This window comes from Dermacentor andersoni, chromosome 7, assembly GCF_023375885.2.
Source record: "Dermacentor andersoni chromosome 7, qqDerAnde1_hic_scaffold, whole genome shotgun sequence".
Lineage (NCBI taxonomy): Eukaryota > Metazoa > Arthropoda > Arachnida > Ixodida > Ixodidae > Dermacentor > Dermacentor andersoni.
In genome coordinates, this window is record NC_092820.1 from 179078368 (window position 1) to 179090488 (window position 12121).

The following is a 12121-nucleotide window of genomic DNA, read 5'->3' on the forward strand; positions in this document are numbered from 1 at the left end:
TTGACAGTTTGACGTGCGGTCACGGGTTGGGCCGAAAGGTTTGACTTGAATCGCGTTGCCGTATGTTCCCTCCGATCTTTTTCTTCCTCCATGGCTACCACGGTGGCAGCACATACGGTTAAATTAAGGAACTTAAATATTCTTGAAATTACACAAGAAATAAATGCGCCGCGTATGCATTGATCTTGCTAGTACCACCTAGTACTTGGAGCAGCCGTTTCTTCAGTTTGCGCCAAGCAATTCTGCCATTTTGTAGAATGTTGTGCCGCAGTTTCGCACTGGGTCGGGTGGCCGAATCAGCGCTTGGGCTCTTTCGAATCGACCCAGCGTATTAACAGGGGGGGCTCCGTACGGTTAGCATAAGCTACTATGATAGTGGAACGCTTGTTATAACGTTTAAATGTCAAGATTTTATTTTTTTGTCGTCAACAGCGTCCTCGTTCTCTATGTTCTCAGGTCATCGGCACAAGGTAAGCCCGCTGAAGAAAAAAAAAAAAAACTTCTTGCTAAGCAACTAGGGATAGCAGCGAATACTTTCTGCTGTTGCGACGATAGTGCCTTGGACTTAGCGAAAATGCTTTTTTTTTTTTTCTCGCCGCCGTAGCTGTATTCAGGCGATCCTTCGCTCGACTTTGCGGGGGGGGGGGGGGGGGGGGGGGTGAAAACTCTGCTCGAAAAACGCTGAACGGGCCCCGAACGACCGAGGCCTCTCCTATGTTGTTTACGAGGTCAGCGACGTACGGGATGGCAATCCGTTGTCCTCCGGCTAATCGCAGAGCCCGATCACATACAATGCCAAGACTTGGTGCAAACATGCGCGTGTTGCGGCTCGGTTTGGTTGGTTTCGTGAATAACCCTCATACGAGTCAAGTTGTACGAAGACGAGACATTTCCGTGGGAATTGACGCGTCGTTCTTGCTTCCATTGGGAGGAAGTGTGTCTCGACCGTTCTCGAGGCCATCGTTCGTGAACAGATGTGTTACTTCGGTGTCTCTGGTCGCCGGTGGCCTTGTGGAGGAGTTCGGCTGTAGACACGCTGCTTTGGCAAAAACGTTTTCGAGTGTCTTGAAATGTTTGCACAACAAACCCGTGTGTTTCTATTAGTAGTGATGGTAGCGTAGAGGAACGACTGATGAAACTCTGCCTACCTTGCCTTTAAAAAAAGCTTCATATTGTTTTTTTTTTAATTTCCTGGCGCGTGTCTGAGCTGTTTTATTTATATCTATCATCGCTATGTCTATTTAATGAATATATCTGATACGGTTCTCGAGTTTGAAGCTTCACGTTCAGTCTCGTTACTTTGTGCTTTATATGAAAGCTTGCGTGGACTGCAATCTTCGCCAGGTTGGTAAATATCTCTGTTTTTTTTTTGTAGTTTTGTGCCACAAATGTATGCTTAGAGGATTGTATTGTGATGACTAGCTTTGTTGAAATGCGTAGCATTTTGAGCCAAGAGCTTATTTGTTGTCGCCTGAATAGCTGACGGGTAGCACGTGTCGTTCGTTTTCAACAGTAAGCTCAGCTTAGGATAGAAGCTTGAAACAGCCTAGTGCCAATGCGATGGCATTCATATTTTGAGGCCGTAGAAGCTTTTTTATATATAATGCATTATCATTCATAGAGCACTCCACGCACTTTCTGGGGGCTAGCCATGTATGTATGCATTTATGCATGTATGTATCAAACTGTATCCCCCCCTACCTTGGTCACTCGGTCGATCACGGTTGAACGGGTAATGCTGCTGCGCTGAGGGAAGAGGGTTGAAAACCAATCATCGGACCAACTTGGGTCACTATTTGGCAATGTGTACATATGTTCCACTCCCTTAGTAAACCTCTCACGTCGACATGGGTCACTGTAACATGAGGGACTGGGTAGGTGCCGCTGTTCAAACAAACTGACGTTGACTTGGAGCACTGGCCATGTGCTACTCGGTCTGTGCAGCTCGTCAATGAATCTTTGACGCCAACTTGGGTAAATAGGTATGTGCCTCTGGGAATGTGCCGCTCTACAATGTCGAAAAATATCCCTTAAATTATTACAATGCTAAGCGGAATAGAACCCACATCACAAGGGTTCCTCAAGGACAGCAATCTGACACATTAGCAGGCAGCGCCACAAATGAGGGTTATGTGCGGCTTTTCAAAGAATGTGTTTCATGGCAGTGTGCTGTGCCATGAATGCATTGGGTATGTGCCACTCTTCAATTAACCTCTCGCCAACTTGGGTCACTGAGTATGTGCCAGGGGGTCTGCAGCAAGCGAGGGAACAATTCTCAGCCTTGTCAGCACGCCACGCTTCTTGTCTCGAAGGCCACATTGCAACTTCTAGGCAGCTCCACTAGATGGCACAGCATGCCCAGAAAAAGGCACGAGATAGAAGACTGGTTACCACGTGATGCATTTGTAAGCATGTGCATGCACCTAGCACACTATGCATTCCGTCCGGAAGCCACATGAAGACTTCGCAGCAGTGGTGCTAGATGGCAGCGGGTGTTCTTAGGGAAGCGTGAAAGAAGAGTCCAGCTGCAGATATTCCTTACACCTGACTCATTTCGGCAGTGGCAGTACGTTGTGTCGCTGTATTGATTCAATGCTAAATGCATTATTGTCAACTGTAATCGTGAGAGGGGTTCTGCCGAATTTCTGTTTGTTAGTGCTGTTTGTTAGTGCTGTTGGCACATTGGCTGTAGCAGAAAATATTGCAAGTTATAACAATGAACTTCAAAAACCATTCTTTGACCATGGAGCATATGAGATAAGTTCACGTCTGCCAATGAATTCACGTAAATGTCTGTGTGAAGCTTGCATGCAAGTGCCTTCAGCTTCTGCGGATGTTTTTCATCCAAGTGAAACTTGGGAACCATCCCATGCATGGTTTCTGGCACCTTAAATATGAAATTTAATAGTTTGTTCCTGTCATGCAGCCATCCTGGCATGTATTTTTGGACTGCCACTTTCGGGGATATCGCTTTCAGTACGTGCTTATTGACTGGTTGACCACTGCATCACGCGAAGGTGATAGTATCACTGAAAGTGGTCATCACAAGATATGTTCCCATTTTGCTTAGCGTACATGTGCTATCAGTCGAGAGCTTATGCAGTAGTGGCCACTTAGATTAGTGTGTGTGTGTGTGTGTGTGAGTGTGTGTGTGTGTGTTCCAGATCAGATTTCAGCACTTTTGGTATGCACTTTTGATATGTGAGGGCATTTGATTATTCACATCATCTGGAAATATTGGTTGACATTGCAGAGACAATGAAAGTATATCGTTTTAGCATCGTATCACACGTAAAATAATAGTATGTATGCAAGTAACTCTATAGAATTGAAAACAAATACATTTTCAAGAGCTAATACTTGGTGCAACAAAGGATTAAGCCTTTTTAATGCAAAATGCAAACTGTGTTGAACCGTGGTACTTGCAGAGATTAAAGTTCAGCATACTATCAACACTAATATTTACCTCGATAAGCAAGCTTAGTGTCACTGGTATCTCACAAATTAGCATTTGACGACCATTTTTTACCCTGGAATGGGCTCTACTCATTGTGACATGTGTTGGTGGGGATAGAACGAGTGAAATTTATTGAAGAGCGATTACATTTGATGTGTATTCAGTGCAATAAATTTATTTTACCAGCTCTACTGAAAAATTATTGATGCAAATGTTGAAGGTGTGCTGACACTTATTTTTTATAAGTAGTATTCTACCACACATTTCTCATGCATAAAAGGCTGAAACTTGGGTTAGGATACTTTGATTTCATACCAAGGCTGATTTCCAAATGCTGGACCTGGTGTGTCAGTGTTGGCAATATTGTGACATGTTGATTCAGCAAAATTTGCTCATGCCTAGTAGTAAATGCTAGGCATGATGACAGTGAGCGTAAAAAGATTAATGGGAGCACTGTGCAGCATGTCTCGCTTGTGTGTAGCAGCCACAGTGATCTCGGGAACAGAGCAAGCTGTGGTATATCAGGTACCAAATCTGGCTTGTAGAAACAGGTAATATAGTAAATTACTTAAGGCACTGTGGGCACTTTCCATCACTTTTGGTAACGTTTAGAGGACTTGGACCTTTCTTTGGTCCCAAAATGGAAAGCCTTTTAACATACTGTGTCAGTACTCCGTCGTTACTTCCGAGAAGCCTTTTGTTTTTCTCCTTTGATGTGAGCCACTGACATCTGCATTCGTTCTGTGCATCAAGCGGGAACCACAGGGAGCCCATGTGAGTCAGACAGCGACTGTCGTCGGGCGAGCCACTATGTGTGTCACAACCACAGCTGCGCCTGCCAGGTCGGCCACCATGAGGAGCTAGTCAACTCCAGCCTTGCCTGCGTTTTTGGTGAGCCCATGTTGTGGCATGACACTGCCTCTTGGTGGTTTGTCTTTTCTGTCGAAGCTAATAAACATTCATAAAAAAAATGCACAACATGTTTTGGCACACGTTTGTAACTTGAGAAAGATTAGAATTTCAGCACAGTCGTTCATAGGAAAAGTAAGAAAGCATGAGGACATGCAAACAACCTCTTCCCCCTCAAAAAAAAGAAAAGAACGAAAAAAAAGCTGTCACACAGATGAATGTAGTTGCTTAAAAGAACCATAGTTATCTTTTTTGGATAAACATTGCGAATGTTCTAGAATTAAGAACCAGTAGCACTGAACCATAAGCACTGAAGCGCAGCACACAAGTGGCCTTATTTCAGTACACTTTATTAAGCCTGTGCCGTTGCTCGAGGGGGATTCCCTTGCGTACATGGGTTGCTCTTGCATGTGTGTGTGCGTGTTTCTCATTGATTGCCTGGTGAGAAGATGAATTTAAGCCCATTTATTAAGGTAGGGAAGATAGACGCAATTATGTACTACATTATTAGACACTGATTAAAGCTAGAACTTTTCTTCTAGTCTTTCCTGCGCTTCCTAGGCCTGCTGGTTTTATGTGATGGTTAATTGACCCGCTGCAGTGGACTTTGCTACCGAGCATGAAGTCATGGGTTTGTTTCCCAGTCGTAGTGGTCGTATTCTGATGGTGTGCAAACCAAAGAAATGCTTCTGTACAGTGTCTTGGGTGCACTTAAAAAGAACCCCCGATTGGACAGATTTAGCCCCTTATCACATGGTGAAAGGTAAAATTGTTGTCTACCTGTACGTAGCACAAAGCTACAAAGCAAACCCATACGGGCTTTTCCGAAATAACGCTTCTCAGTTTAGAAGAAATTCGTCCTGGTCTGGGATAACTTTTCTCAACTGCGAAGCGTTATTTCTGAGCAACCTGTATGGGCTTCCTTTGTCGCTTCGTGCTACATTTGGGTGTACGACAGTTTTGCTTTTCTTGAGTACTTCCTCCACCTTGCGTTCTTCCGCAGAACTGATTCGCCTTACCGCATGGTGCATTATATATAGTAACCATAGAACAACTTCCTCTAGCATAACACATTTGAAAAGAAAGAAAATACTACATATTCATCCAGAATATGTGGTCCTTACTAGCAATGAAAAACATACCTATTTTAACAGTGGAAATAAGGTTTGAGTTTTCTTTTAAAAATTGTATGGTGGCAACACATCATACAATGGGCAATATGTTTGTAAATAAGCAGGTTATTTGCACAATTTATACACTTGAAATCAGCACACAAAAAGTATAGGGGCATTTATTTGCTCTTTATTGGCCTCCTGTGATGTTTCGTTTGAGAAATACATTTGGGTGGTTCTGTAAGGCAAGCATTAAGCGCTATATTATATATTCAATGAGGTTGTGTTCAGATAAGGACAGACTGAGCGGGGGTCCCAACTATTTTTAGTTTTCAGCGAAATCTTTATGTGAGGTGTGAAAATGTCTCTGTAGACAGGAATCAGCATTTGTTTTGCAAAACTTAGCCTGGATTTCTTTTTAAAAATTCATATTTCACTAAAGGTGGAAAAGAGCATTTTAATTATTTGCATATTTTACAAATTTGAAGGCCTATCACTCTATTGACCCACGAGGAGCTAAATTTTACTCCCACAGTATGTTCTTGCAAAATTTCCAAACCTTGGTTTTTGAGTAACTGTCTCTGATTGACCCCGAAATCAGGGTTGTTTTTTGGGGCCAGTTAGCTAAGGCGATGAACCTGAAAATATTTATGGCAAATATTAAAAAGGTCTCTCGCGAACTAACAAAGTATGCAGCTATGCCATGGATATGTTTCTTTGTAAAATGCCAGAAATGCAATAATAGAGAAAATTCTTACAATTCAGAGATTCCTAAAAGAAATATACTCATTGCCAATTATTATAAAAATTTTATAGAATACCCATCTAGGACTAGTAAATCTAATACTGCAAAAACATGTTGCATTATTTTATTTTAAGTGAGAAAATTGAGCCTATTTTAAGACCCGTGTATGGTCATCCCTATGATGTGTCTCATTCTTACAATCAAATAAAAATTGCACTCATTGTATTATGAATTTATTCTTTTTGTTATAGTAAAGAAGAGTGACTCAGATTGTGTCTTTTTTGCCCCTTTTTAGCCATGACATGAGTTGAGCTTGAGTTTCCAGGACTCCTGCATCTGTATTCCTACTGTGGTACGTTGAGGTAGCAAGCATGCGAGAGCGTGGACAGCAGGCTTTTTAAGACTACAGTAGACTCTCATTAATTCAAACTCGAAGGGACCCCAGGATTTTGTTTGAATTATCAGGAAGTTTGAATTATCAGAAGTTCTCGCATATATGACTCTGAGCAAGATTACAGCGCACATTACAATTAATTATCCACTTAAATCATATTTTAAACATTTCACTCTTTAATTACACAGCAAAAACAGAGCAGAGGTGAAGGATCCAGAACAAGTTTAATGGAAATCTATGGCTGACTAGACCGTTTGAAGAAATCATGAATTGTTGATTGTTTTTTTCTTTACATGTGCATTAAGAACAAAGTTCTCTATTCCATTAAGAGCAGCCAGTTGTTCTTGAGAATTTTCTTCTACAGTCAGAAATTTGCGGACCTCGGCAAGGTAGTGGAAGGCCTGTGCTGCTGTCACAGAGGATTGCTCTTCTGATTCCTCTTCACTTTCGCTGCTGTACTGTGCTGGCAGCACCTCAGCCACCAAGTCGTCCAGGGTGTCTTCCCTGCACACGCAGAGGTTATCATCGGCAGCCGCAAATTCACTGAGGTCAGCAGCTATGTTGTGTGCTTGGAGTGCAGAAAGCACCAGCCTTGCTTCATCGCTCTCCATTTGGAGGCAGTCTTCACCTTCATTTCGAGCGCAGTCAGGCAAGGTATCACTGGTGTGGCCTGGTATGCGGAAGGCATGCTGGAAGCAGTTCTGTATCGTTGCCGATGTTACTGCACTCCATGCGTCAGCTAGCATTCCCACAGACGACAGCAGTGTTACGCTGTACGACATGGAATTATCCATGCATATTAGCATCCTCTTAAGGAGTAGCTTTCTGTAGTTTATCTTCAGACATTTGATTACCCCCTGATCCAGAGGCTGGAGGACAGCTGTTGTGTTTGGAGGGAGGAATTCAAGACGAATTGCCTCCAGCCCCTCCACGTCACCGTGAGCGGGACAGTTATCCACTATCATCAGCACTTTTCTTTTATCGCGCTTAAACCGCACGTCAAGTTTCCGCAGCCAATCCTCAAACAAAGATTGCGTCATCCATGCATGTGTATTTGCTGCATAAGAAACGGGAAGAGTTCGGACACCTTTAAAGCATCTCGGACGCTTCGATTTGCCAACAATGAAAAGTTCGGGCTTGTGACTACCATCCATATTGGCACAAACCATGGCTGTGAGCCGCTCCTTGCTCAGCTTTCCGCCGGTGCAACGTTCCCCCTTGCGACACAATGTTTGCTGAGGAAGGCACTTGAAGAACAGTCCCATTTCGTCAGCATTATAAATGTCAGCCGGGGAGTATTCAAGCAGTAGGCTCTGAAGACGCGTCTGCTGCCAGTCGGTAGTAACCGCCTCATCGACCGCTGCCGCTTCTCCACTTACTGTTTTGAAAGTGAGGCCATGTCGCTCCTTGAATCGCGACACCCATCCATCACTACACTTGAAGTCTTCAATTCCAAAGCGCAAAGACAGTTGTTCGGCCTTCTCTCGCAGGATTGGTCCACTTACTGGTAGACTGCAGCTCCGAGCGCGCTTCAGCCAAAGAAAAACTGCCTTCTCAAGCTCCGGATGCGCCGCCTCCCTAAGCCTTTTTCTGTCGGGAGCGAAATGGCCTGCGTTGTTTCGCAGCTTGTCTTTCGCTTTCACAATCGTTGTCAGCGTACTTTTTGTGATTCCATACTTCAATGCCACAGAAGTCTTCTTCGCTCCAACCTCAACTTCTTCTATGGCTGCCAATTTTTCTTTCACAGAAAGGGTTTGGTACTTTCCCCGCGGAGACATGATGCTACCAACGCGGGCGACCGACCAGGGAAAGAAAAGCGCGAGCGGTCACGTGATTCGGAATCGGCCGATGCTACTCGCGTCACTTTCGCACCTTTTTTTTTTTTCCGTTTCTCGTGCTCTTTGTTTTTACGTCAGGCTTTACGTCAGTTTTGAGCATTTTGACAAACGCGGTTATGTGTTTTAATTTCGAACTTCCTGCTTTGAACTGGCTAGCAAGCCACGGAAAGTTGAGCAACAATGTGCCCTTTGGGAGGCTTTTGTTTCGAACGTTTGTTTCTTAGGCTCTTGTTCGCTTTCTTTTATTTTTTTAGGCCATAGTGCGCTTATTTTAACATTTTCCGCTGTTGTGGTGATATAAGAAGTCAGATTTTTCACCAGTGGTAGCAACGATAGTCGATAATTTTCCGGTATTGACAAGCAAAAAGTACGAATTAACCGAATTGCGGTGTTTGAATTAAGCGGCCTTAAAGTACATTGAAAACATGGCGAACTAACCAAAAATTTGATTTTTGTTTGAATTAACCGAAAGTACGAATTATCAGAGATTGAATTATCGCGAGTCTACTGTAGTTGGGGGAGCCTATTTCTGACATTGATCGCTAATTATGTGTGATCTGGAATGCTCCCCGTGTACATTAATGATGCACCAGCCTGGAGGGAAAGCAAAATGACACCACTGCATTGGACGAGCTAGCTGGGTATGCTCGGATGAGGACAGTTGTAAACAGGTCATTTTTCATTTTCACTTAAATTTTTCTGTTAGGCGTAACAATCTTTCCGTACTGCAGAACTCCGACTACTGTTCCAAGAAACATTTTTTATTTTTTTCGCACTCAAGAAATTTTGACTGAGGCAAGGTGCGAAGATCTCATAATCAAGTTGCAAAATGTTACATACTTTCAAAATGCGTGGTATAGAGAACACAGTTTTTTTACATGTTAATGTTGTTACTCCAGATCTATACCACCTTTCAAATGGAGTTAAGGCAGACTGAATTTAACATAATCTTCACCCAACAATACACACGAAGACGTTAAAGGCTTATTTGCATGTTTTTTAAGGTGTCTTAGAAAAGGGTTCAAACTTTTTTTTTTCCGCCGTTGTTTGTTAAGTGCTATGCAAATTACAAAATAGTGTGTTCACCAATGTCTTCCTTTTGCTTGAAACTGGCAGGCAAATTAGAAAAAGGGGGAATAAAAAGTAAGGTTTGCAGCTGTTTTTTATTCTTTAAATAATACCTTTCCAAGTTCTATAAAATTACTTGAGGACCCTCTCTTGATGAACATCCTGCAAAGATGTTTTGCTGTACTCTATTGATAATAAAGTATTCAATGCAGACTAGGAATTTTGAACCGATTCGCTGTTCAGTGGTGTAATCATTGGGGTCAACGGCATACTTATGCTGATTTTGTTTATAAAGCAACACACTATTCAGTGGCTGGACTTGGTTACAATAATGAACAGGCAGCCGTAATGCAGGGTTATTTAGAAGCTATCCTGAGGCTAATAGAGGTTGATTAATTTATCATTTGCAATTTGGTTTAAAAGGGAAAGGGGTTTGAGGAGGTCACGTGAGAGTGCATGAACCTTCAGGTTTAGGACTTCTGAATGAGTTTACTTACACTATCCACAACCAGTAACATTCAGTCGGGAAGGCATGTTTTGCCCGAGTATTAGCTCTACAGCAACACATTGTGCCAGGTCATGGGCAGTGTGAGACAGTGAGGTTTGCACAAACAGCTGTGATAGCTGATGGTGCAATTTTTGTACGTTTCTCTTAACATAGCGCTATGGCATTGTTTCATTTGATGCGCCGAAATACCTCTCAAGAACGCTCAAATGACAAGCATCATTGTTTCCTTGTTGGTCTTAGCTAAATGGGATAGCTTTTATTTATGCTGCTGGGATCACCTCAATATTGCCGTCCTGTCCAAAGAAGCCAGACTGTGAGATGCATTCCATACAAGCACGTAAAATACTTGCATCTTTTTTTCTTAAACTACCATAAAAATTGGTTCTAGAACCCTTAATTTTTGCATTGTCTTTTAAAAAAAGAACAATCGTTGTTTTTTTCAGCACTGCATTAAGATTATATTAAATTCAATTTACCTTAATTCCTCGTGAGAGAAGGTATCGATGTGAAGTAAAAGGGTTAACATGTAGAAAACTGTGTTCTCTATGCCATGCAACTCAATAACGAGACTCTTGCACCTTGTCTCAGTTAAGATTTCTTGTGCGTGAAAAAAATGTATGTTGGAAAAGTAGCAGTTCTGTGTTGTAGAAGGATTTTTATGCCAGATAAAAAAATTTAAGTGAAAATGAAAAATATTTGGGACCTGTTTTGCAACTGTCCTCATCTGAACTTACCCAGCTGGCTCATCTGTTTCAGTAGCGTCATCATGCTTTCTCACTAGGCTCGTTCATGTAGAGGGGGAGCCTTTTGGATAGCAGATGTAATTGGAGATCAATGCCAGAAATAGGTTCCCCCAACTAGAACGATAAAATTGCGGTCCCCACTCTTGTTACCTTGCCACTGTAGTGGCAAGGTAACAAGTTCTGATACAGCTGGTTCTGCATACAGATGCAGAAGCCCTGGAAACTCAAGCTCAGCTCATTTCATGGCTAAAAGAGTAAAAAAAGACAGAATCTGAGTAGCTCTCCTTTACCACAACAAATGGAATGAGTTCAGGATTCATTATGAGTGATATTTATTTTATTATTAGGATGAAACCCATTGCTGCAATGACAGTTACACAGGTCTTAAAATAGGCTAAGTTTTCTCACTTGAAGGGACACTAAAGGTTTACCAGAAACTTAAGTTAAAGTGGTAGAGCAATGTTCTAGAACGTCTAAGGCGTCAATATAATCGTGAACAGAGCTTTAGTAACCGAGAAATTGAGGTAAATGCATGACACGATTTGAGACCCCCCAGCGACATTCCGGTACTAGCCCGATGACGAAAGCACTCCTCATAATTTGTGTTACTATTACTCAACTACTCGTATTAAAAATATCATTTTATTCGATTATAAGACGGAAAAAAATGCTACTTGTCTTTGTCTATTCGATTCTAAGAAAAAATAACATTTTGACGTTACCCTTCAGTAATATGGCTGTTCGAAAGGTTTCGTTTTCGCTCGACTCTGCGCCGCGCACGCTTTGGAGTTTCAGTAGTTTCGTTATAGCGTCGTGCTGTGAGGGTTCTGCTGGCTCGCGAAACTTTCATTTGGAACAAGCAGCGAGAATGCCACGTCCATGTGATGTCGTGGGAAGCCCTCGTTGCTTTCCCGCTCCGGAGAGCCAGTGTCGAGGCCGCCGTCGTAGTACGCAACGACGCCGGCAGCGCGAGCCCTCAGCAGCAGGTCGCGCTCGTCGGTGCTCAAATCGCTGAAGTTGAGCCCACCAATCGCGAGCCAATCTGTCGGTGTCGGGGTCCATTGCGACGAGCGTCGAAGTTTGCATCATAGAATGAAGTACCAGCTTATGGGCGTCTTGCGCTGGAGTTTGAGGTATAGTAGCGGTGCCTGGTGGCGGTGCGGGAAACGACATCTGGGTCATGCCAGCTTGGGTCGTATTGAGCCCTGGCTGTGGCGAAGCACGTTTCTAGGCCGAGTTTTGCGTCGATTCGCATTTTCTTATGCCCTGTTGCGAGTGCGAAAAGGCTCGTCACTTCTCACAGACCACGCCGACCACGCTGCGAGCTCGCCGCAGCCTATAGTTTAA

The 12121-nt window shown here is 43.0% G+C and overlaps 1 protein-coding gene across 2 annotated transcripts in view; it reads left to right on the forward strand.

The window, feature by feature from the left end:
• Positions 1-293: 293 nt before the first annotated feature.
• Positions 294-12121, forward strand: part of LOC126533189 (uncharacterized) — a 112835-nt gene continuing 101007 nt past the window's right edge. The window contains exons 1-2 of one of the 2 annotated variants that reach the window (XM_050180461.2): positions 294-470; positions 4211-4348. In XM_050180461.2, coding sequence (XP_050036418.1) covers positions 401-470; positions 4211-4348 — 208 coding nt within the window. In that variant the 5' untranslated portion in view covers positions 294-400. The remainder of the gene's footprint in view (positions 471-4210; positions 4349-12121) is intronic. The other variant, XM_055071633.2, reaches the window with a different exon arrangement.